General features: G+C 39.6%; 1 protein-coding gene across 8 annotated transcripts; it reads right to left on the bottom strand.

The window, feature by feature from the left end:
- Window positions 1–792: 792 nt before the first annotated feature.
- On the bottom strand, window positions 793–27239 carry LOC122847239 (protein FAM222A). Of its 8 annotated transcripts, none has more exons than XM_044144737.1 (4): window positions 26855–27191; window positions 21614–21665; window positions 16783–16951; window positions 799–3181 (listed from the first exon to the last, which is right to left on the bottom strand). In XM_044144737.1, exons 3-4 carry the CDS (start codon window positions 16910–16912, stop codon window positions 1836–1838), a joined length of 1476 nt encoding a protein of 491 aa, XP_044000672.1. In that variant the 5' UTR covers window positions 16913–16951; window positions 21614–21665; window positions 26855–27191; the 3' UTR covers window positions 799–1835. The 8 variants fall into 8 exon arrangements, with proteins under 8 accessions (XP_044000674.1, XP_044000676.1, XP_044000670.1 ...); XM_044144740.1 differs by having other exon boundaries at window positions 799–3178; XM_044144739.1 differs by lacking the exon at window positions 21614–21665 and having other exon boundaries at window positions 793–3178; window positions 26855–27239.

Below are 27239 nucleotides of genomic sequence, written 5' to 3'. Positions count from 1 at the left end.
GTGTTCCAGAGGTCGGGGAGGCTCTGGTTCCTCTCCCACAGGAGCCTGAGCTAATCGTCTCTGAGCAAGAGGAACATGTCCGGTTTATCAGCAGCCTTGCACAGCAGAATGGAAAAACTTCCAAGCAAAGCTGTGATACGACAAAATAGGCACTGCAATTCATTGAATAGTGCTCCAGTGACAGTTGCTGACTTTAAACTAGAGATATTTGTCTAAAATGAGGTCATCTGTTAGCGAGGTTGAGGTTTTGCTGCTAATGCCCCCATTTATACACACTACATAATTAGCTTTTTAGCAGGCTACTTAAAGTGTCTTCACGTTTCGTTTCCATGATGATCTAAGCTGCATCAGTGTTGCAGCGTGCTATTTAGGAAGACAGATGAAGTAAAAGGGGGTACCTCCAGTCACATCTAGTACTGGTAATTCAAAAGAGACATTAAAGGTCTTTTTTTATTATTATTGTAAACAGTATTTTTAAAGTCAAATTATTATTCATGTTGCATGTAGAATGATGGAGTAAATTGTTGGAAAAAAGCTTATCAAATCATTACTAGAAGCACCAGTCGGTCCTGCAGGAAAATTACTTAATATGCATAAATGGGCAAAAAATTAATACGCCTTTACAAATAGCTTTTCTCTGAAGGAGAATGGATCATTTATAAAAGTGTAGCTCCTTAAAAATGTTAAGAACTTGCATCATTAAAAGGATTTACAAAATAAGAAATGCAGTACATTAAACTCAGGAGTAAAGTAAAGTATTGGGTATGTATACATATCACAAAATAATACTTATTGGGTTTTAAAAAATTTATTTACTTGACAATCCTTATTAAGAAGAGACAAAAAAGTGTTTGATTAGGGTCATACATTTCAAAAAGTTATTTCATCAACATCATTTATGGAGATAAGTCATGTGTCCATATATAATAATTGCACTTTATAATTATAAAGACAGTTTGCCACGTAACCCACCAAGTTGACAGAAATAAATAGTCTCAGAGAACCATTGCAGACATATGAAGTGCTGCTCACTCGTACATTTCAAACCATTAGAGATAATATAGCCCTGCAAAGAACAAGACAGTAAATGAGTCAGGCAGCCTACTCTCAAAAACAGCTATTTGTTATGAGAAACAGTCACACAATCTCCAAGAGTAAGAGGGGGGGGGGAAAAAATGTTCACTCAACAGATTTACCATTAAGAATGCTCGAAAAATATCCGCAAAGGATATTGCATCTCGCTTGGCCTGAATGCAACAGTGTTCATTTGACAGTCAAGATCAACTGAGCTGAGAAGTGAAACAAATTATTTTAAACGTTAAATAACAAAACTCTGTGTTTATGAGCAATATCTTCTCATATAAGCTTTAGGAGTTGCTTCGTATTGATAGAGAATACTTTGTTATGACTAGACTTGGCTTAAAGTCAGGACAGACAAAAAGTTTACCAATGGTCCAACTCTAACAAGAGAGGTAAAAATACACAACTGCGTTACTAAACTCTTTAAGAGATCCTGCAATTCTATCTTTTTTGATTGATACCCCTGATTATTTTTGATCCATTTCCGTTTTGTAAAAGGTCAACAACAGCAAATACAAAATATACGATTAACTGATGAAATCCAAGTGCGATCAAGTGCTCAGCTTCAGTGTTAAATCAACAACAGCAGTCAAAAATAAAAGAATCTGTAGCGTAAACCTGCATCGTGACTCCTGATTATTACTTACTCCCGTTTTCAAAGTGTTTAATGCACAGCCTTCTACAAATACATGCACAAACTAAAAAGGCATGTGTACTTCACAAATGTTCGAACTCGCGTGTCCCAGAGCGTTGCCTCATCTGTAGACGGGGAGTTGCATGTGCTGCTGGTGTTCCAGCAGCGGAAGCATCCCCCCCATGGCTTCGTACCCGCGGCCCAGCATGCACTCTTTGATGCAGGGAGGCTGAATCTCACTGATGAGGCACTCCAGAGACTGCAGGCTGCTGCTGAGTACCGCGGCGTGGCACAGGCTGAAGCTGGGCAGCCCGCAAGAGAGGTTCTGCTCTGTGCTGTAGGCCTGGGCTTGATGGTGATGAAGAGGGTGGTGCTGATTAGGATGATGTGGATGAAGCTGGGGTTGATTTTGTTGATGGCAGCTTGCTTGGAGATGAGGATGGGCGATCCCTACATGTCTAGGTCTGGATGCACATGTATTTGTTCCCATCACCTGAGAGGAATACCCGTCGCTGCCCGGGTCGTCCCAGAGAGGAGCGAAGTACTGTCCCGCTGTCCGCTCTTTCTGCACGGCGGCTCCCACGTTTCCGAGGCGCTGCCCGTAAGGCAGCTGGGAGGAGCAGGGCAGAGGGTGGCGGGTTTCAGGAGAGCCCACTCCGGCCTTCGCTGTTCTGCAGCTCTGCGGGTCGTTACTCACACCGTACATCCTCACCACCTCCTGCTGATAGAGCTGCATTGGAGGTTTGTGCTGCCACACGGCGTAGTCGCCCCTCTCTAGGTATCCAGTTTTGGCTGTGTCGGAACTCTGTGTAGGCAGCACTGCTCCTGCGAAGGCTCGGCTACTCTGGGGCGGTACTCCAAAGACAAAGTCTGATTCTGGATGTGCCACTGCTGCCACGGCCTGCAGCGAGGGGCTGGCCCGAGCCTCTCCCCCCAGCTGCTGGGCCTGGCTGTGGGGAACTCTGCTCATCCGCCTCATCAGGCTTTGAACCTCTGCCAGCTCCGACTGGGAGGCCAGGCTCTGATCTCTGGAGGCCATTCCTGCAGCAGAACAAAGTGCTTCAATGGGTACATCAGGGGGTTTATATGAACCTGTGTTATAGGCTTCATGTCTGTGTCTGACTGTGCAGCTATCACTCAGAGGGTTATTATACGGTGCCACAGAAGTCTGAGAGTTCATGTGTTTAGTCCTCTTGCCCTCAGAGCTTTTCAGAACACCCTTGACCACGGAGGCTTTGACGATTGCCAGCAAGCCCTGGTAGCCTCCTGAGTGTGGGTGGTGGTAGGGGCTGTAGCGCTGACCGGTGGTGTCCAAGCCATTCACAGTTTTGTTGAGCTGCTTGTGTTGTGGCACCCGTACATCAGATGGGAAGATTTTGATGGAGAGCGGGTTGTTGGCGGTTTTCTGGGCAAAAGCGTCCAACTCTGCAGGAGATGGGTACCGAGAAATCATGGACCCGGTCTCTGCTGGAAAACAGGCAGACAGGAAAAGGTGATTAGAAGCCAGGCAGCCCAGAAGAGACATATTCTTTCACTCTTTCATTATTCTGCAGTCCTAAATCTGCCATAGGGGATAATTGCATATATAAAGTGCAGCTACAAACTGAAGCGCCTTTGGCATGCTTTAAACTGAACTTAATGATATTAATTTAGACTCAGCACATCCCCAATAATTAGTTTCCCAAAAGACGTAAAAAAAAAAAAAACATCTTTTGGCAATCAATTATCCTCCCAAAAAACAGGAGGATAATTGATTTTCTATTCCACATTTTTTTTAAATAACTCCATCAACAGTCAAACTGAATAAGAGAAAGCACTACTATTATTAAAGTGCTCAATGTTCTTGTAAAAGTGAAGGATTAAGCCATTATTCTCAATCTGTGGAACAAGTACAGCTGGTGGTACTTGTGCTGCTTTCAGAAGGAACCTTGGTACCTACTAATAAAAAGGTAAATATGAACCAAATAAGCTGTAATGTTAAGCCAATAAGCACAAACAGCCAACAGGATCATTTCAGACCCAGCAATTTACACACACTGATCAAACAGATACTGCTCAGATGGGAGGTGCTATGGAGAATAGCTCAAAACCACATCCAGTAAGTGAACCAAGAACAAGTGCTGGCAGCTATTGGTAGTGAGTTTCATTTACCTCTGGATTTGGAAGTTGAATCTGGGAACAAACATCTAACCTAGCTTAACCATATTAGAGCTGCAGTTAAAAGAACAGAAGGGTGAACTCAGTAAATAAGGCTTATTGCTGCTACTAATGCCAGCTAATTGCAATGCCTGTGCATTTTTGGAAATGAAATACAAAAAGGAACACATTCACCAACAGAGGTTCCATGTATTAATGTGTGGAAAAGATTTAATAAGATTCAAACTACCAGAAGTGCAACCAAACCTAAAAAAAAACTATTTATTACTGCAGCTGTTGCTATGTGGCAGTTGTCTCCAAAATCTGGGTCTCCAAATTGACATTACTTCCCGTTTACTGTAGGGTTATGTTCGAGAAATGCTTAAAATGCAGCAAATAATTGCTTTTAGAAATACTTATCGTTGTTCAAACTAAGATATTTTAGAAAAATCCTAATTTTTTAAATGATCAATTTAACTTTCTTTGTGGTGAAAACTGTTACAAGAGGTTGAAATGTGTCCTCACAGATGAATAAAGTCATTCTAAGATGTAAAAACTGCAGTAACCTTTATAAAAATAGGTCTTTTACAGACAATCTGCGGAAAAAATTATGTTCCTCTGCTTCCTCCCTGTGGTTCTATTTGTGATCTCGCGCTGTTAATTACACTTGTGTGCATGCTGCTCATACCCTCCACCTGGCTCTCAGCTAGACTACAACTAGTTCTTCACCTCAGAATTAGTAGCATGGCCATTAATCATGACAAATAAACAGTGTTTCTGCAATGGTAAGTTGATTCTCTGCCATTTGCACACTGAGCAGCACATCCACAAGCATGATTGACAGCACTAAAACATTCCTGTGCAGGTGTCAATAGGAGCACCGGGAGGAGGTGGAGAAACTTGATTTTTTACACAGATTATTTGTCTTATGTTACACTGTCAAAAAAGATTGACAAATACAACCAATATATATTTGTTGTATTTATATATATATATAAATAAAACATTTTTAACATTTCATACTGCATGTTTAAGTTAAAGAAAAGAAGAATTTACTGTTTCAGTTTGTTCAGATCAAACATGTTCTGTAAAAAAAACAAAACTCATTTTTTGGAGGAGTCAAATTGTGAAACTTTGCAAACATTTATTATATAAACGGTATTTAAAGAAAAACCAATGTAGCCTACTAAAACGGAAACCATAATGGAAATCCCTGATAGGAATAAAGTGACTTGAATTTATCCAAAACAATTGCATATTTTGTCTCATAAAATCAGGAGCTGGCACAGAAATGACTGTAAAAGATTTAAGTTCAAATAGTTGATAGGCTGCTGCAAGGTAAAAGAAAAAAGCAATTGTCAAGAATCTCGCTGGTGAAAACCAATTTTACTTTGCCCTGCCCATTTCAAACACTATTGTTTGAGCTTATTATGTGGTGCTGCTTAACTTGTGTTGACAAAGAAAAGGTGGGAAAAGCGCTTCATTTTAAAAACAATAAATCGCCCTGAGGAAATTACTGCCGCCTTTCAGATTGACGCTTTTGTGGAATTTCTGACAGAGTACAGAAAAGTCTCTGAAATTAACCTGGATCACACAGTGAGCCAGTGGAAATCAGAGCATGCAAAGAGAACAAAGCTGTAATCTGCAATAAAGAGAGAGAGAGAGGAAAAAAAAAAAGAAACCAAACACTTCATTTCATTTTCAATAACAAAACCAATTCCAGCTATGCAGGGGTGGTGCTTGCTCACTGTTCCCATTTGAAATTGATTTGGGAGTTCATTTCATCTCAGGCCCACAGTGAGCCTCCCGACTGTGAAAATGACTCAATCTACAAGATCCACCTCACGAAAGGAATAAATTGGGTGTTTAAAATGCAGGGGGAAAAAAAAAAAGGAAAAAAAAAAAGAGAGGTAAGGCAGAGTGTTCAATCCACCCAACGGTCTCCCGGCGGAGGAGAAGGAACGAGCACCATGGTGCCAGGAGTGTGAGTGAATTCTGCAGAGAAATACAACAAAGCAAAAACAGGCCTTATTATGTTTCAGCGTAGTGCTGCTATAGAAAACAATGACATCTGGGATGTTGAAGGGGTGTTTGTACTGTACACAACATCAAGATGTGAGCTCGCTCCTCTCCAGTTTCCCATAATCCTGCATGTGAAGAAAGAGGTAACACAAAATGCCAGCTGTAATAATAACTTATAGCTTTTGGCTAAAAATGTTTTATTCATGGCCGTAAAAGATAAGAGGAAGAGGATCATAACCAGCTAAAAGGAGCTTAGATTACTAAAAGAAATGACACATTTAAAAGCGTAATAACTCCTTGCATCACCACACACCAGGATTAATATAATTTCTCCTCGATGGGTAATACGCAGCTATCAGCAATTGATAATTTAGCGGAGCAAATCAAAACCTGGCAGTTTTTTGTATTTTATTTTTTTTCTTGTTGTGTAAAATGTTAAGTGCTGAGCCCTGCGTGGTACGACCGCACTTCAAACGCTCCGAATGGTAACACGTCTTCACAGGATGTCTGATATTGTTAGTCCCACAGATTACAGCCCTGTCAGAGCTGAGGAGACACAACACAGCTGCACTTCCCACTGCGGCTGCCTTAATGTGGCACGGTGGAAATCTCATTAGCAAACAGGCACTCTGAATTCACATTCATCATCTGAGCAACACTGCTGTGTGACATATGCATGGGAAAAGGGATCCGTTTAGGGTTTTTTACTGACAGAAACCCAACCTCTGCTTAGTGTGAGGTTTCATATGAGATCAGCATGATCCATATTAAATTACTCTAAACTACAGCCGGAGGTTAAAGGTTTCAATCTAGAGGAGATTCATTGCAATTGCTGGTGTTAAATAGCAGCGAACAGCAGCAACACGGTGAGGTAAAGAGAGGATGTTAATATGGTCTCAGTGAAATAAAATCATGTCTTGAAGTCTTTATTTCTCCTCATTTGCCCATTTCCTGACAAACACAGCCAAGTTCAATGCTCAATAATGACAATCTGGCACTGTGATAACTCGTGCTTCGCCCTGAAGCAGACAACCAGACAAAAGCCGCCTGCCAAGAGGCTGCTGTCTCAACTAAATGTTCAACATGATCCCTCATAGAGATCGGTGAAACTGGACCGACAAGTGGACAAAGTATAACCTCAGTGGTTCCCTGAAAAGGTCCGAAGAGGTAATGTGCGGAATCCACAATCAGGTTGTGAAGTATGCACCACACTCGTTTGTGGCGTTTAGGAATTAGTTTAGGAAGACTATACGGAAAAACAAGTTAAGAGAAGTATGTCTAAAGCTGCAAGCCATTAGTTTTATTGTCGGATGCAAATTATTGCACTTTGCAGGTGGGTTAGGGTTAGAGCATTTAAAAGGGTTCAAAACTACAAGACAAAATAGCAGATCTGAACAACAAAACCTGACTTTGTGACCTTAGCACAAAAGGCAACACAAATACTACTAATATACAAAAATACAAAAAACGTGCAAGTTTATTGGGACACAACTTCAAAAGAAAGAATTTAGCTACAGGTTCTTTATATTCCTGTTTTACACTGTGAGGACAATATAAATTGTGAAAAGCAAGCATTTTTCTAACTCTCCTCTTTCCATCTTGAGCACATCATAACCAAGCTTCCAGGGCTTTAACTTCACTAAGATGTAAATCAGATCTGGTCATAAAGCACAGTGTCTTTGGATGGAACAAGCCACATCCAAATGAACAAATATAAATTGATATGTAAACTTTCAATAGATTGCACATGGAATACACTTACATTTTATGAGGTACACGGGTTCAGCTATTTCATAACACAAACTAGTAATAATAAGCCAGTAACATGACAGGAACTCGGTGCCTTTAGGCACTGAGCGCTGATTTGCTGGAGTTTAACCAGCAAATCAGAACTTGGGAATAAAGAGGCGATTTATGTAATTTTGAATGTGACATAGTTGTTTGTTCCTGCCAGACTGGCAGAGTAGTACAGAACCTGTTGATCTCTCAGGATGGAGCACAGTCTGAAAAAAAAAGAAAATATCAAGTGAACGGCAGATGTGTCGATGTAAAAGCCTTGTTGATGTCTGAGGAAAATGGGCAGACTGGCTGGAGATTACAGAAAGGCATAGGAAGATGATTCTATTTATATTTTCAATCTTTACAGCAGAAGACCACAACAAGTGTCATTGCTGTCAGCTACACACAGGAAACCAAGGCTACAAATCAAACAGGTCGGTCCGATGAGTCTCAAATTCAGCGGCATTCAGATGTTAAGTCAAAAGTCAAAGTGAAGATCATAAAAGCATGGCTGCATCTTGTCTCGAATCAGCGGCTCTGGCTGTTGGTTGCGTTGTCATGGTGTGGGGGACAACTTCCTGGCAAAACCTGGCACCTTTAATGCACTGACTGATATTGTGAAGCTTTTTTTTATTCTCACAAATGACAGGAAAGATGTATCAAACCGATATAACTTTAAAATGTTCAACCTTTCAACCACAAAGATGTTTTATTTCTGCACCTGACGGTAGTAGCCAAGTGATTTATCCCGCTTAACAAGAGTTAAGCTAGGTTGTCTATAAAGACATTTTATTGTCTTTATAGACAATAAAATGTCAGCTGACTCAACATATACACTGATCACCTGCTGTTGGGCCACAGCAGTGTTTTGGTGACCAAAGGCTCATTAACAGATAAGGGCCAAAACAAGCAGTTTGCAGACCAGCTTTGGAAAAACCTATCTTTATTTTCATTCTCAAAATTTCTCCAGCCCACTGATTACCAAACACTGTCTGACCCACAATAGAGTGGCAAAGACTTCTGAACCACACTAAAAAGCTAGTTGGCAGAAGAAATAATACAAGCAGCAACTGCATTGTTTAACCATTTATGACTCAATTTTCACAACATTGGTTCAAGTGGAAAGCCAGAGTTTTTTAGCACCAGTTATTTCAGTCTCCACAAGTTTTGCTGTTGTGAACTGATTCTATCTTGACAATAGGGCTTTCTGGGCAAAGCGCAAGATCTTGTCTAAGCAGACACAAAAGGAGGGTTTATTGGAAATTGTAGATCAAATTGTGAAAACCAGGCATAAGCCAGAACCAGAAAGAGACATAAAGCTCCTAAGTAAGTCTGTCTAATTGAGGAGAAAACTAATTAGCATTAATATTTCGAAAAAGCAAGTAAGAAATTGATAAATGCAAACATTGATGTACCATAACTTTCTTCATGGTTGAACAGAAGATGTGAAAAAAGGAGGAACAATCAAAAGTCAGCATGTAGATTTATTAATTACAGCTAGAAATTAGTGACCAGGCCCAAAATCTATGTGTAGCGATGAACGTTTATAGACACATAAAGACAATTACAAAGTCAGCCTTCTATCACCTGAAGAACATTTCTAGGATTAAATGATTAATGTTCCTGCAAGATCTAGAGAAACTTTTAAACTAAAGTTTATCTTTAGTCTTTAGTCAAATATATCTGATGTACATTTGATGATGATTATTCTTGATGATTTTAATGATGGCATTTGACAAAATGTAATGCTTGTTGCTTGTTCAATAGTTTTTTAAACTGTATTATGTTTTATCATGTAAATCACTTTGAACTGCCTGGTTGCTGAAATAAGCCACAAGCATAGACTTGAACTGAGTTTACGCTGACTAAATAGATATTTTTTTAAATACACATAATAGACAAATATGGTGGTTTGTATGGACAAACTGTGTCTATGAGCTGTGAGCCACTAAAGAAATTTAAAATACATAAAAAAAATACATCAAAAGGCATGCTCAAGTGATGTAATGACTTGGCACCACGCTGCTTCAGGTTCTTAACTGTGTTTTTATTAAACCAGTTAAAACTGGCCACAGCAGCAGCCCTTGTTAAGCACTGGAACTGCTTCGGTGGAAAAACATTAACAGAGGAAGGTCACACTGTATGGAAAAACACAAATGTTGCTGAGCGACACCAAAATCTGTATTTCTTTATTTCTTAAAGAATTAATAGCACAGCTTAAGATTTTTTTTTTCTGTTTTTTCATGTGTTTTCTCATAGAAAACACTGATAGAGGGTAAAGATAGTCAAGCTAAATTTGAGATGCCACTGTTGACAGGAATCTTACCATCACACAGTTAAAATAACTGGCAATACGTCTCTGACATCGCAGAGGAGACATATTGACCTCTTTCTTCTCAGAACTGCATCAATTTGGTCACATTGGAGGGCTTGTGAGCAAGAGCAGCTTGTTCAATATTATGCCCTAAATCATCACCGAAGGTAGTCACAAAGCCTTAACCACTGTGAACTGTAACTGGTGTACGACAGGACAGTGAAACCTGTGTGATGAAGTGATACAATATAAAGCAAAGACAGCAGCAGCTGCTGCACCATCCGTGGGTGCAGAGAGAGCAGAGAAAACAGATGAACCACCAGTTTCCATTTAATCTAAGAAACATGATCAGCAGAATCTCCTGCAGATATCATGTTGATGATGCACAAGACCGTTCTTGTATGCAAGGCACTGCATGCATTTTAGACAGCCTGCATGAGGATCGCAACACAAAGCTCAGCCACATAAAGATGAGAATCCCCCAAACACACCTCCGTGTAAGCCCTGTCTCAGTTACATGCTTTGGAAGCAGGTAACTGCTAGCTAGATTTTGAATGTGACAGATTAAAAAGATCCCCACTTGGGAGGTGTTGGTTGTGTGTTTATTGCAGAAATATGATCTGAAAGAGACTACTGCTAACAAACAATGACCTAAACTGATGCAACTGAAACCTGCGGCGCTTTAGATTTTTTTTCTTTTTTCCCAGCTGAGTGAGTCATTGATGTATTCCTGAGAGAAATTTTGATAGGTCAGGCCCTTCCTGGGAAAGATGACCACTTTATTTTTCCACTTTTGGGTATAATGACTGTCAGCGTAGCTTACTGGAGTCTCAGAGTTTATTGCTTAACCTTTTCCAGACAATTAGATGTCAGTGACTCTGTTTCCTACCCATGGTTTAGTTGGTGTAGATCAGGACATGATGCCTTTGAGACTGTTTAACCTACATCAGGGTATCATCAGACAGTAATCAGACACTTTTTTTGCTTGGGCTATTGGTATTTACTAACGACACTAATATTTTCAAACAGCATTCTAAACTTTCTCACATAATTATAGCAAAATGTCAGCGCTAAGCTTCTTTAAGACAGGTTTTAAACAGGCTTTGATACAGGCTGCACATATACAACAAAATTTAGAGCTGTGAAATAAAGATAAGAAGTGAAAACAAATATAAGGCCGTTCACATGACGACGGGGGAAATGGCAGCTGTGTGTTGTGAGGTGAGGAATGGCAGGAAGATAATTAGCAGCCTGACCTTAAGCACTTAATCACCCTGAACCTGCAGCCTGCACGCTGTATCTCCGCTCAGCACTGACAGAGAGTGGAGCAAGCCCAGAAAATAACAGCAGCCTCTTTTTTGCGAGCGGCCTCAGCCAAAGCCATCATGCAACGCTTTAACATTTTTTGACCTTTTAATATTTCCCTCAGGGCTGATTGAAATCAGCCACATGGGGCTGAAAACCTTGGTTCTATTTTTATTATCCTTAAAAACGAGCACAGCGGCTCTGATGTGATATGCAGCATGAATTCTGATCAATTTAATGGACCTGGACTTAAATTACTAGTTTAATTGCAGCACACGCATTAAGTTGTTAAAGCAGAAATGATCCACCTCATCCTGGTTTCCCTTTTTTATTTAAGCAAGGGAAGGAAAAAAAAGGTCTAGGGTGGCGCTGATTTTGCGATTCTCATTAGGAGATTCAAAAGTTAGTTTAAGACTGTGATTGAACATTGTAGCATTTTTATTTGTGCAGTAGCATATGCCTCCTTCATTCGGTTCTTTTTTAAACTGGATAATCTTTTTCCCGTGGTCACACTCGAAGCTTAGCCCCCTCCAAAACTCCCCACTATCCTGCAAGATTAGAGCAGAGACCTCATTGTTTTGGAGCAGTTTGAGTTAATCACTAATTTATGGGCAAAACAACCCAGGGACTGAAACAGGAGTTGGACAAGCTCATTGGGTTTCCAAACCCACAGCTTCCAGCCGTCTCATGCCGAGGGAACATGAGGAAACAATTACAGCGACTCCTAGATATGATTCCCACATGAGATAAAACTAGAATATAACCATACCCGACGGCAGAACTGCCAGGATTAGAAGGTCTTTTATCTTCGACTAAGGACTTATCTTGAACACTTGGGTGAGATCACTTGTTTACTGGTGTCAGAACCTCAGCAGGAACACAGCTCTGAAAACAGGCGGTTAATTACAGAACAGCACTTCTCAGCAGGCGTAAATACTTGTTTACTACACCAATAATACTGATAATAAAAATACTCTCGCCTATATTAATAACGGGGGACTGAGCGCAGTGCATGTACAATGCCTTTCAAACCTATTTCTCTGTTGCTATGACAACTCCTTCTATGCATCCAGTTGGCCCAATAAGCCCAGTAATTAAAACCCATGTAATTAATTGGTCCTGCCTTCATCTGTTTGAAACCAGCCTCTGCGATAGACTTTCTGCCACTTAGCCAGAGTAAACAGCTAAACTGAGCAGCTGCCAATATCCTACTTTAAAAAATAAGACATGGATACCAGGTGAAAAAGAAATTCTGCTCTTTATTTTATGTAGAGAATTATATTGTTAATACTTTCTGCTCTGTGGCATACACACGTGTGTGTTAGTATCATTCCAAGCAAAAAAAAGATGCTGGCAATGACCTTTTGGATGCAGCTGACAATTAAATTGGAAAGAGTTTTAACTCTATTACTAAATAATCTGAAGTAATTCATTCTAAAAGGATTAAGATGTGTTCAGTTAGAAGTCTGTATTTGTCATCTGTGCAACCTTGGTTTTATTTTGTGTTTTGAAGTTGAGAAAAACAGGTTGTAATACGAAGAGCTCCACAGCAATTAGAAGGTTTTCCAACAGGTTTGTGGACTTGATGTTTACACACTCAACTTATGTGCACCATCATTTCCCAAAGAATCAACTTGTGAGATGAATCAAATGAAACATTAATCGTATGCTATTATCATAAATTCACTTTCAGGAAAAGTTTAGTCTGATTTGAGACAGAGAGGACAAGTTCAGAGGAAAAAAAAGTCGTTATGTTCCTCTTTGTACGCTGTATGTCAATAACCAGATTTGTTGCACTGTAACTCTGGCTCATCACAGCAGTAGCTACAGAGACTTGAGTTGGTTTCAACTATTCTCCCTGCCAAACTGCGCATCAGATCTGACTGCTAATTATCTGCGTTTCCCTCTGCGGGACAAGACACAGATATGTGGACCTCAATATGTGCTCCCCTCACACTAGCCTCTCTATTTATGACCTTCCTTGGTAAACAAACCAAAGCAAAAACACAGACACTCATTCACCCCATTTTCACATGGCTCCCTGTTTCCGTGTCAGTAGCCTCGACACGAACGGTGCTCTCAGAACGGAGTGACCTCCGGGTTCAACACTCAGATATGTGCGCTCGAGGAGGTTCTGGCGAGGACTTCTTTGCGCCAGTGTCATTCCTCATTTGTTTCCGTGCCACTTTGGCCCAGCTTGGGCAAACTTTCCCCTCTCTCAGCCAGCATCGAGCCCAGGCCAGCAGCGTGGGAAAAAAAAAAAAAAAAAAAAAAAAAAAAGCACTCGCAGTCCCTGCATTCACACAAAGATACCGGAGAAGAGTGGAACTCTCATTTGCTCTCATCTTCGTAACACTTTCTCGGAAATTGCTCACATGGGGTCTCGCGTAGCTGTGAGAGCTCTAGTGTTCCTTCAATTTATTGATAGCTAAAAGTGGAAATGGCTTTGAAAAGCGCAGCAGTGGCTAGAGGCTGTCCCTTTTTAACTCGCTCCAGCAACGACTCGCTTAATGAAAAAGCGTGGACCACACAGACTGAGCTCCCATCAGGAGCCTATTCCCCACGGCTGTGCTTGAAATGTCAGGCTTGAGCTGGAGGGTGCAGTGCAGAGAACTAAGGATGGGTTGGAGACGAGGAGGAGTGGAGGCCCTGCAGGTAAACAGGATGAGAAACGCATCCTCGGATCCGCCTGAGGCAAACCAGGCCCTTCTGTTACAACAATTAGCAGGCAAGTGCTCCACTGACTCCAAATTAATATTTAATAACAAAGAGGTATTTTGCCTAAGGAAATGAGAGATGAGTAGATGGAGCATTCAAATTTGCACATAGTTGGATACACACGGTTAAGCAACAACTACATAGGGGAGCCTTAATTAACTACGCAGTCTGTCAAGCCACCAGAGTGGTATCTGAATCATTTTTAGCTGTTTAAAACTCAGGATGATCATTTCCCGGCCGATCCTGACTGTTGGGTTAGTCTTGTTGCTCCTGTTATGTTCCACATAACAGAAGCTTTTGACGACTAAATAAAATGGTTTTGTGACCTCAGCAAATTCCCATGGCAAGGTGCCAGTCGAAGTGAAACTAACAGGATGTCCAATAATCCAGTGTAAGTGAAAACACCTGCGTGAAGGTGCAGGTGTTGGGTGTAGTGGTCTAATTACAGAACCATTAAATCTGTAAAAAAAAAAAAAAAAAAAAGAAAGAAAAAAAAAAGGATGTGCCTCCTTTAGCTCTAATTCAGTTCAGTTTGTTTTTCAGCGCCAGACAACAACAAGTTGCTTGAAAGAGCAGAAATTGTAAAGACGTCTTATCTGATTTCATTTCTTTCATTCTTGTTGCAAATGTATTTTTAATAAAGCAGGACATATTCAGAGAGGCATAATCGAACTAGGCATCCTCTAAATACCATTTGTTCATTTCTTATGGACATTATAACCAAAAGTTTTTGCTCATCTGCCTGCACACACATGTGACATCCCAATCTTGAGCCAGATGGTTTAATATGATACCATCTCACCCTTATTTGGAGCTTTAACCTCTTAAACCCTGTGGAGAATCAAAAGCACATTTGTGATGCGGAACGCCTCTACATGGATATAGAAAATAATAAGAAATACTGTTAACTTGAATAGCAATTTACTGGACGAAGCGGCGTGGGTGTAAAAATAAGTTCATATTTCTACCCACACCTTTGAACATGTAAATATACTTCAGTACTGTTCTTCTTTTATTTTGTTTGCTTCATTTATTTATTTAGTCTTTATTTGATTTGTTTATTCTTTTATTAGACTATGTTCAATAACATCGAACCAAGGCAAACTTTGCAGTCTCTGCTCTTATTTATCCAAAAGGTGTTTTTTGGGGGTTCAGGTCAGAACAGTCAACTTCTCCCACATCAAATTTGCTCAACTATGTCTTAATGGATCTTGCTTTGTGCACTGATGTGAAGTCATGCTGGAACAGAAAGCAGTACTGTTCCCATTAAAATATTAAGAATTCTTAACATAATTAATATTTCGTATTGAGTGAATGACCAATAATCGCCTCTGCACCAACTTTATACAATACAGTGAACTCCTGTCTATTTACAGTCAGTATTTGCGGATTCATCTAATCAGATTTTTCTCTCAAACGTCACTGCATTGTGGCTACTGCAGTGTAGCCACAAATAATCTCCCTCTTTATGGATGTTTTTATATCACACATCTAATATATTTGGAAGAAAGGCAGCTGATTAGCTCTACCATGAAGAGCGGAAGTAAGCAAGACTGTAAATATTAGCTTTTGTGGTAGTGCACTAATGCATATTGAGGTAGATTAGGTGTGCGAACTATTAAAATAGGAAGTTAGAACCGTTTTTAGTATTGGCAAATGTTAAATAATTGTGGGCAGATGTCGTTCTTAAGCCTCGCAAACACTGGGGGTCCGTTGAAAATCAAAATCAGCATTGCAATATTTATGTTTGCAATATTGTACTCACAAAGGACAGCTAGTTGCAATATTTGATAAAGCATATTAAACTTCAAGAGCCATAGATGCCAAAACCAATGTGGGCTGATTTTCACACAGTACCTACACCTGGCTTATTTTTAGTGTCTGAGATGTTAGCTTACTGGGATATTTGTGATGAAGGAAAATAAAGAAAATACTCATCAAATGCAGGTTAATCACAATTAATACCATCATCTCAATATGCAACAAATGTAAAAACAGAAAAATTAAAAATTAAACAGAGATTTTCACATATTTGCCCACACAAACCTTTTGTTCTTTTAAGCAAAAGAATCACAATAAAATCTTCAAAGATTCTTTTCACTGACAAATCTGGGCCTCTGTAGGTTCTTGTTTTCCCCAAAAGTATTCAACAAAACACAAAAAACTCTTTTTTATAATATGCTCCTTTGACATACACTTTTCTTCAGAGAAAAATTGAAATAAAACATTTATTCTCAGTGGTCTCAGTATGTGAATCTACTGTGTTCAGTGGTATAAAGATCATGAGATTTATCGATGCATTTTCAGAAAAAAGGGATATGTCAGACACTCTGAATGCAATTGTTTAGCTGAAGGAAATCGACTCATAAATTCAAGGCCAAAAGACACCCACCCAACCTTTCAACAAAAGCAGAATAATTAGTCAGGATGAAGGTCAAACAACACCGACAAGAAGCACAAAATGTGAGCATCATTAGTGATCCTGTGTGGGCGAGCTGATTAACACTGTAATTTCAGAGTCCACTTTGACCTGCCTGTTTTGCACGGCAGGAGCACATTGATTACTGACCCAATTAACAGGCATTATTATCGAGGAGCTTGTTAGTTTAATTCAAGAAGATTCACAGCAGCTGTGTCCTCAGCTAACCTATGTGAGTCTTTGATAAGAACTTATAAGAGACAAAGTGAGGAACAACATAACTTTCTACTCTTTTACTTAGCTGATTTTGTAATACGAAATTCTCTAGTCTATGTACTGTCACATAAAATCTCTCCAGCTGTGTAACAGACCAACCTTTCCGGGTGCATGTCTGCAGTGGTGCCACTGGGAGCAATAAGGACGAGGGCGAAACATCAAAGCTTTTGGGTGTGCACGCCAAATGGTGCGATGAGAAGTTCTGCTGTCTCTGGATACAGGCTAGCATGATAGTTCACTGGGCCTGCAAGCAGCCTGGGTTTTCCTGCTAAAAGAAGAAAAAAGTAGGTTTATAACACTACTATACTATAGTCAACTAACCCGAATGCCCATCATGTTCATCTGTAGTCGGTATTTTAACAGAGCCACCCATAAACAAATAGTACATTATAATAGGTAGTAGGTCAAGGTCAAACAACCTGAAACTTTCAAAGGCATAAAAGATAAAACCAAACGAGAAAACAGCTTAAAAGACCATTAAGCTAGCAAAGACAGCTAGTAAGATAGCAGTCATTAGCTTAATGCCTAACAAGCAATAATGGCTACTTATTGGTATTAAACACACTAAAAGAATCATTAAAGTAAATTTAAAAAATTGAATTATCGAGATATAATTACATAAATGGAATAATTGGGAGAACACAAATTGGATGTTTTCATTTTTAAATCAGGATTTATCCTCTTGGGACAATTAAGGCTTAAAAATGATCCACTATCCTGGGCTTTGGCTATTTGTTTTAGTTGAAGGGGAACATAAGCAATTGTGACTGTTGTCTAGAGCCGGATCATTGGCTGAACATTATTTGCCCAGTTACATATCTGATAATAAATTGCAAATCTGTCTCAAAAAGGATTATTGTTTTCCAGCAACCAAAGACAATGTGTATCAATTTATTTCTCTTGGTATTTATTTAAAAAATGCTATAATTTGTAATCACAGTTCTGATTCTCCTTTGGGTCCCACGACTCTCATTAAAAACAAAATGAGAGGTTATGACCCATGATAATACATATTATGTACTGGAATCATAATATTTGAAATGTTTACAAAACATTACACCTCAAAGCTGCTGAAAGAAACAACCACTTTACAGAACATCAGCTATGAAACTAAAGTTTACTGGATCTAAAATTATTGCTCCCTTCAAAAATACAATATTTCCATGTTATATAGGAAACAGACATAAAACTAAAAAGAATTGAGTTGTGTTATTCAAATTCAGCTACGCTTTGAATTACAGAGACATAACAGTTAGAAAAGTGGAATTGCTTGGTAATGATTCCATCAGCTCCATCTGCTAAGTTGCTTTGAAGGCTCTTCCCTGTTATCAGTCTTGCTCTTTCAGCTGTAATCATACAGATTATTGCTAACCCTCCTGTAGCCTCAGGCCTGGTCGGGCTACGTGGAAAGAATAACCAGCACAGAGACCTTGTTCCTTGTTGTAAATGTACGACCGTATTGATCAGCAGAGAAAGACGAAAGCATATCTCTCAGAAGCTTGCTGCACTGTTTGATTTAAGCACTGTCAGAGGAAATGAAAGCCTCTGTCTCAACAAGACTTTTCCTCTCCACAGCTGGGTGGTTTCAGTGACAAAAAAAAAAAAGCCTGTAATTGAGTTAATATTTCAGTAGTAATCACGTGTGACGTCCTCTTTGATTATCTTAAAGAGTCAGCAAAATCTGAATGCCAGCAATGCAAAATATATAACGCCCTCAGGCCGGAATGAAATACATTAATGCATGCAAATCAGGTATCTGCAAATACAGATGCAAAATGTCAGACATCCAGTAGTGTGTGGTATTAAAAGTTAATCCATCCATTGGCTACAAAGGGAAACAACTGTTTCTTTCTTTACCACACAGCAGTGCAACAAGGCTAATATCAGCCTGCAGCATTCAGCTGTCAGATTGCCTTTCTTACTCAGTTTCTGTTTTTTTGTTTTTATTCCACCCTGAGGACCCAGAGGGGAACTAAAGCGAGTCAAGCACAGAACAGAACATTCAGTGATGGGCTGCAGAAACATGATTACCTTTGCTTCAAAAAAGAAGAAAAGACTGATTTGCTTTTTCCAGGTGCAGTCATCCTCTCACTTTTTCCTCTTTCTTTTTCTGCTCAACATCCATTCATCTGGGACAAACAGACTTCAAACCGCTCTCCTATTAACACACAGGCATCAGGAGAGCTAAAAAGCCTCAGAATGATCAGAACCCATTTAGAAAATAATAGCAATTTCAGAACAATCCCGCCATTACCTTACATCTATCATAGGGGAGACACTGAAAAGACAGCAGGGGAAAACAGAGGAGAGAGAGGACATCTCCAGGGGAATCCCTTCACAAGCAGAAAATGAGACATGCACAAGAATATCTTCAATCACTCCAATCATTTGTAGATGAAAGGAAACACACTAAGGAGGGAGTCAGAACTCAAGATGAGGGCCTATGGTGTCTTACCTGGAAAAGTTCAAATTAAAGCAAGAAAAGATTTCAGAAACAATCGGGAGTGCAGGTAATGCACTCCTGATTGTTTCTATTATGCTGTAATTTTCTTTAAAAATGTCAACCTCTCCTGATTAGCATATGGAGGAGATGACATCAAAGTTACTCCAAATGCCTGCATCTGTCTCAGTAAAACTATTTCTCACCTATTTATGATGTAAATGTATTGCAGAGGTAGTAGCAGGTAAATATTACTTCTATAACCCTTTAAGATCATAAGGTGCCTCAAAGCAACATAATACACAGTAAAGAACACTATATTTAGTTCAAATGAAATACAATGAACAATAAAGCTAAAATACAACCAAGTTAATTTAAATGACATACAATACAAGCCAAATACTAATCAAATTCTAGTCTTCAGCTAAACAGCTTCTTGATTAAGTCCATTCAGCCCACAGAATAAAGAGTTCAACAGCATAGCAGCAAAAGCAGCAAATACTCTGTCAGCTTTAGTTTTGCAGACATGACAGGTCCTGATCAGGGTCCTGGTGATGACAGATTCCCAGACAAGATCAGATCTGGAATGAAGGTGCATAACCAAGCAGAGTCTTAGCTTCTTGAGCTACAGTGAGGGAGACGATGATAATCCAGAACACAAATATGAATCTCTGACTTGTGTTTGATCAACTGGGGAACAACACCAGTATTTTAATGGTCTAAAAGTAATTTTTGTCTTTTTAATTTCTGGCTTTTGTTATACACCGTTTAAAAGTAGCAAAGAACTGAATATCACTACATTACAGAGAGAGAAAATATCACTGAACAATCTCGAAAGATAACATAAAAGGAGCAAATGAAGCAGAGAAAATACGGCCAAGAACAAAACGTTGTGGAACTCCATGTTTCAGAAAATTCAAATGTGGAGAGCAGGAATGGCGCAGGGGTAAAGCACACAACCCATGTACAGAGGTCTCTGTTTTCAACATGGCCGTCGCTGGCTGGAGTCCTGACCCTTTGACCTATGCATCCGGTATCGAACAGGATCCAGACCAATCGATCAGTAAAATATCAGCTACTTTTAAGGCGACCTGAAGGTGATAGATTTCACAAAAGACTCTAATGTGTGCATAAGGCAAACACCAGCTTTCAGCCATGCTAGCCAGTGAACAAATTACTTTTGTCCTGGTTTAACTTAAGAACATTATTCAACAAACTCTGATTTGATGCATTTGAAAATATTCTCAAGGAGTGAAACATTAAAGTACCGGTAGTGGTAAACAGCTGCCTACCAGTGACAGCATACATTATTGAGTAATCTTTAAGAAGAAAACCCTGTGGAACCCCACAACCAAAGACAACTTCACGTTGAACTTTGCAACAGAAATGCTTTGAAATGATAAGTTAAGAAGCAAACCAATATTGAGCAATGATAGATCTATACTAGATATTCCAAACATTTTAGTGTTTGGTATAAATCCAGAGTCACTAAGACGGTGGGTGGATTTTCCACTCCCTCTGCCAACAAATAAAGTATTCCTAGAAAAATAATTCAACTAGTACATCAGCTTCAAAGAAAAGCAGATTGAAACTTGGTGTAATAACTGATACATTTTATCAGCAGTATCTAAACTTGCATCTACAAGTGTAGTTCAAGTCACATCTTATAAATTAGGTCAAGCAACGCCAAATGTTTCTTCTCTGGTAACCCTAGCGTCTCACCAGTTGAAGCCTTCAAGTATCTTTCTAGAAACAATAACAAAAGCACAAAGTTTAAGCAGAAACAGTTTAAATCTTCCCTCTCGTAGTCTGTATCCATGCAGCTGATAAGCAGCAGGATGCAGTCCAGGGAGGGCCTGCCAGAGAGATAAAGTCCTTGTGCTTTGTCGTCCATCTAACTGTCCCCCACGGTGTTGTGATAACAATGTTTAGACAGGCAAAGTTATTTTACAAGCTCTCCTCTCATCTTAGATAGAATGTGGCATCTGCTGCAGGCATTCTGGGCCATTTCTTATGAAGAGACAAGAGCCAGAGAGAAGATTTGGGAGGGACCTTTCTGAAATTTGCCACAGATGAGCAGAAAAACAGCTTTGAAGTGAATATATAAGCATGTGTTCAACAAAATCTCCTCACTTCTGTAGTCATGGAGCAGGCACTATTTATGTCTAGGCAGTGCATTTCATTTCTTAGTATAGCAAAGGCTGTGCATGCATGATTAACCACACCACCAAACGCTGTGTTAGATCTGAAATGGATTATGCGCTGCTTCACCTGTTTGGCTGTAAAAAGCAACAGGAAAAGAACCTCTTTCCAAGCAACAAAAAGAGCCTTAAATTATACAGGCACCAGCATCTGTCTGCCCTTCTGTCAGACTTTTATGACTTTGTGCAGCATCAAAGGTCAGAGTAAAGATAGAAGCCAAATGCATAAAGAGCCTCCCTTTCAGCAAACATGAAATGCACAGATAAAAGAGGGCAGACTCACACACACCTTCCCTGACTTCTTCCATCTTGTCTCCTGTTCGCAGTTCTCAGGATCCTCACTGAATAATTAGAGGACAATGAAAAGGTTTCACACGAGCATCTTTTTCATTCTATCACATGAGTGCTATGCAAATGTTTTTCCTTCTTTCCACTCAAGAGCCAGAGATGAGGGAAAGGAAAAATGACTGTAGGAATAAATAAAAGCCTAATAAAGAGAAATTAGAATGGTAAAGTAAGACTGTCTCTCTTTGAATACGGATAATTAACCAGAGAGAGTCCGTCACCACTAAGTCACAGCTTGTGATCAGTTCTAAATGCTTTTGATAAAGGTAAGTGCAGCAGAAAGCTGTCAGTAATGGGGACCAGACAAAGAGTTTAAAATAAAGGCAGAGTTAGACAGCAGCTGCTGGATTCGTCTCAATACAACCCTCGGCATATGCACAGATCATCCCCAATCCCCTCATACATTTTTAATAGAATCTATTACTTCTGGATTAACTGATAAGAACTGCCCTGGTTAAATTCTCTAATAGTTTATATAATTGGAATCTGAACAGCACACAAGAGAGACCCAGATTTTCCCCTCGTCCTTTTTATTGAGAAAGCAAAAACAGAACACTTGGGTTGAAATGCAGGATAACCAAACAACCCCAGGTCGCTCGACTCCGCGCTACAAGAATGCTCCGGGCCTGCAGCTCTCAACAATGAGCCTCATTAGCATCGAGATTAGCTCCTGTGGAAGGCATAACAGCATTATAAAGGCTTCCCTTTACATTTTTAATGCAAGTGCAAAATGTATGTCGCTTATCTCTGGGCGATATACTGACAGATGTCCTGAAATTCAATTAGATGTAAATCATGCAGCATTAATGGCTGAGTGACTGCGAGACGGACACATTTACATTACAGACTCTCTCATGCAAAGACGCAGCTGTGATGAAACGAAGCAAATGATTCACCCTTAATCACAGCACAAATACTCTACTGACAACCTTTAATAGGCTCTCAACTATCCAGCTAATGCAAAAACATTCATTTAATGGTGAAAGCAATAAAATAACAACAGCAACGCCCCTGCATAATCTCTGCATAACAAGGCAAAGCCTGATTAAAACTTTAGAAAACCTGCCAAAAGTAGAATACAAACTGTTGTAGTTTTGCTATAAAAGTATAAAGCTGCCCCATTTTCTTAATCTATCATCCTCCTAAATGAGTAAATGAATCAACTTAGCAGGGCTTAATTTACTTTGTGGTGTATATTATTAGGCTACTTTAAAATTATTTCTAAATGACATCGTATGAAATGTGGTGGAAATCAGCAAATTATTAAATGTCCTCTGGAGCTGCAGAATTCTTTTCCTCAAAGTATACTAACAAATTATCTGTTATCTTATTGTGTGCTAATAAAAATTCACATCTATTGGCACTCCTTGTAAAAATGAGTAAAAAGCCTCCTTCTTGCAGTAGAAAAATTACAAAAAGTCTGCTGTGATTCTCTAACAGTGAGCATAATCTTCATCACATATCTGTCTCTGTCCCTCTGAGGGACGTGCTCTGTTGTTTTCCCACATTTTGAAGATACAGTTATGATCCCCCCCAAAAACAAGAATCAGTGAATTGCAAATTTTAAGTTTCTGGACACTTATATTAATCTAGAAAGGTATACATTAAAAATGGTTAGATAAGTATAGCTACTTTATGGGAATTGTGATTGTTGTGACTGGTAATTCTGAAAAAAAAAAAAAAAAAATGATAAAATGGGATAAAATCATTGAAGCATAATTTATATTCAAAAAGAGAGCAATTTCTGTGGTATTGACTTGGTTTTATAAACTGTATCTCAGTGTGAAAGTCTTCTCTAATCAAATCGCCCTACCGTCGTTACAAAATAAGAAAACAAAGTTGTCGATATTTGAGCACAAATGAGGTTGAGAATAGGAGAGGCTTTGAATTCAAAGCTGCAAAATTGAGCCTTATCTTGGAGAGCGGCCCTCGGGTGGGGAGTGGAAAGCCTTGGACTGACTTAAATCTGCCCTCACTCATCACCGGTGCCAAGGTAGAAGAAACACACTGCGTGAGGTAAAGTCTGGCCAATACCAAGGCAGCAGTAGAGGGTAAACATGGCCTTATCTTATCCTTAGCCCAACATACACACTAAGACACACCGTTAAAGAGCAAAGAGATATGCAGCCAAACCTTTTGAGGGCCTTGCCTCAAACTGATAGCAGATCTAAATGAATGGACTGGACCACAGGCTGAAAACATGATCTACTGCTATCATGAAGAAGAAAAATATCTCAGAGTAGAGTGAAGAAAATCTCTTCTCATGCCCCTAAGTTTTTGTATGGTTTTATTTACTAGATCAACATAAAGCTGTGCCTAGCTGAAGTTAAAGCAAAGTTTTTGGAAAAAAAAAAGAAAAAAAAAAGTACAAATTTGAAAATATTAGTGTTCACCCCTTCTGGGAAATTAGATTAATTGTTTTCTTTGCACATCTAGAACGTTTTGCAAATTCTTTTTTGAAAATTAACTCAAGCTCAGTCAAACTCAGTCAGATTGGATGGAGAGGCTCTATGGATCCTAGTTTTCAAGTCCTGTCAGATTTTTCATTGGATTTGACTATGGTATCTGACTGGGCCACTCTAACAATTGAATAAGCTTTGATCAAAACAATCACCCTGTGGTCTGGCTGTATGTTTAAGGCATCCATCTTTCTATCAGCCAGATCAGAGCATCTTCTTCCATATGCTTGTTTCCTATGTGCCAACTGGGCTTTTTATGGTTTTCTTTTATGTCGAAGTCCCAAAAAGGCATGACAATAAGTTGTCTGGCCAACAGATTCTCCCAACTGAGCAGCGAATATCTGCTGCGCCTCAAGAGATACCCAGGTTCTCTTAGCTTTGCAATGGAGCCATACTCTTTCAGTTTTCAGATGATGGATTGAGCAGTGTTCCATGAGATACTGAAATCTCAGGATATTGTTTTGTGAAATAAATCTACTTTAAGCTTCTCCACAACTTTCTGCTTGACCCGTCTGCTGTGTTCCACAGTCCTCATGATGCAGTTTGTTCACTAATGTTCTCAAACAAACATCTGAAACCCCCAGAGAAAAAATGTATTTATACCAAGATTAAATTACATCCTCTATTTACTAATTAGGAGACTTCTTAAGGGCATGCGGCTGCACCAGATTTTATTTAGTAGAAGTTAAGGGGCTGAGTAAAGCTGAACAAATATTTGGAAAACAATAAATTATTTTTCCTTTTTCTTCTTATTTCTATTTACAGTACTTTGTCTTGATCTGTCACCAAAACTCCAAATAAAATACAATTAGGTTTGTGGTTGTAAACCAACAAAATGGAAAGCTACAAGCGGTATGGATACTTTTTGGAAGTCATTGGACTTGTTCAAAGCTGTAGCTTTAATGTGTTAGAGAACCTAAAGATAAGCTTTCAAGCATACAGTAGGCACATCAAGAAGTAAAGTGGCTTTGATCTCCGAACCAAATTACGACGTCGTCATGGCCCTGCTTTTCCTTTCAGAACAAATGATGATGCATCCAGTGCAATTTGGCAGCAGGATAATCATTAATTTAAAGCAATTACAGGAGTAGAAGCTTGAAGGCAAAATAATATTAATGACCGTAGATGTTCCGTTCCCTCCCCAGTGAGCAGTGAGACCCAGTCTTTAACCCCTGCACCAGTAAGCCCCTCGTCTCACAGCCCGTCATCCTGTTATTAAAGAAAGGACCAATTAGACAGATTTCAGAAGATGGCAGGCCGCTGGTAATTACACATGACAACCCCTAGCAGATAAAAAGGTGATTACGAGAAACTGCTCAGCACGCTCAGACTTTGACATTATCCCACAAGATGGAAGCAAACATGTTTCTTCCTCTTATCAGTCATTTTTCACCATTGCAAACTGTTGAGAGTGGCTGCAAGGAGCAACAATGTACACTTAACAAACCCCTGAAAATGAGGTAATAGATGATTGAGCAAAAACACAGAAGACCCTAATCAGCTCACCCATCCCCCCCTGCACTGGCCTGGATGATAATCTTCCAAGAAAAAGGTCACTCTCACAGTGTGCACTTCCCTCCATTGAGTGATTTGGGATACTTGGTGAAACTTCACAATGAATCAAAGCTTAGCTTCACTCCCGAGGAAGCAAACGAAAGCAGGCAGCCAAATGACAAATCCCCCCTCTTTTTACTTCTTCACAGACTTGGAATTACTGCCTGGGTGTGATGTGGGATCAGAGGAATACCCCTGTGGGGGATACCTGCACACACTGACTGCTGAAATCCACTGAAATTTTAAGAACAAGTTCAAGCTCCAGCAATAAAGAAAAATGTTAATGTAAGGATGCTGAATTCTAGATAAAATAAGAGTTGCGTTTGAACAGAGCCAATACAAATGGGACAAAGTACAACATTTTTCATCATGACACTCAGAAAAAAAAAAGATGAAGGGGAGATAATAAAACACCAAAATTGCAGGATTTTTCTTCCCTGCCTCTGGTGGTGTGCTCTGACACTCCATCTCTCTGAGTAATAAAGGATCAGGCAAAGGAGGCAGGGTAAAACACACACACACACACACACACACACACACACGCATACGCACACAGGCTTGAATTTCACACCTGGCCAATAATCTGCAGGAACCTCTGCTGAGGCTAACCTTCAACCCTGGCTGCCACGGGTGCATTGAGGTGCGATGATCCCACCTCGGGCTCGTAGACAATGGAAATGGAAACCCTCTGAGGCAGCCCTGAGTGACTGATAATATACTTCAAAGCATTGCCACTGAGATGCTGCCAAATAATCCTTTCTGTGCATTTTATTTGCACAGAAAGCTACCAGACAGTGCCGAAGAGAATACAATAAAAAAGCACAAACCTATTAATGTCATGACATATTTGGATTTAAAATCTGCGCATTTGGAAGAACTGGGTGCCATAATTCATTTATTAAGTGGAAACAATATATATAAAATACTTTATAAGTAGAAATTTCAATTTCATTCAGAAAAAGAACTATTATAATACTATAAGATGATTGGGACACTTAATTATTTTATGCCTCCTCAGAAAATCCTTATAGCTTTCCTTCTTTTCCCCACCTTTACTGTTATTGTTAGCCTGAAAATAAAAAGAGATGTCTTCTTCTACAACAAATAATCCAAAACTAAAGTAAACGCCCTCACATTGTAAAAGAATGTAAAAGAATCTGATAATGTCTTACAGAGTTTTGCTTTATCATAAGGCTTGTTTATCTTTGGTTCGCCACGGCTGATTGGCTCTCGTCCTCTTCTGAAGACGTTCTTCCTCCGCCTCTGATTTCACGGTGAGCGCTGGAAACCTCGGGAGAAATATCCATTGAAGAAGCCGGCTCCATCAACTGTACTTCCTCGACATGCTCGACGTCCGTGCTACAAATAAACAAAAATATATATCATGAAAATAATCTCAAGTGTTCGGTTTTTTCTCGAAGCAACTTGTGTATCATTGCAGCGAGGCGGATGGACGGAAAGCTGCGAGCGACTGGGGGAGCGACGTCGGGAATGCGAAGCCGGACCAGTTTTGTGCGCAGCTGGAACCGGCTCCGGGCGAATCAATCAGGACTGCAT

The sequence above is a fragment of the Gambusia affinis genome, linkage group LG17, assembly GCF_019740435.1.
Source record: "Gambusia affinis linkage group LG17, SWU_Gaff_1.0, whole genome shotgun sequence".
Classification (NCBI taxonomy): domain Eukaryota; kingdom Metazoa; phylum Chordata; class Actinopteri; order Cyprinodontiformes; family Poeciliidae; genus Gambusia; species Gambusia affinis.
This window is presented reverse-complemented; position numbering and strand designations above follow the sequence as displayed.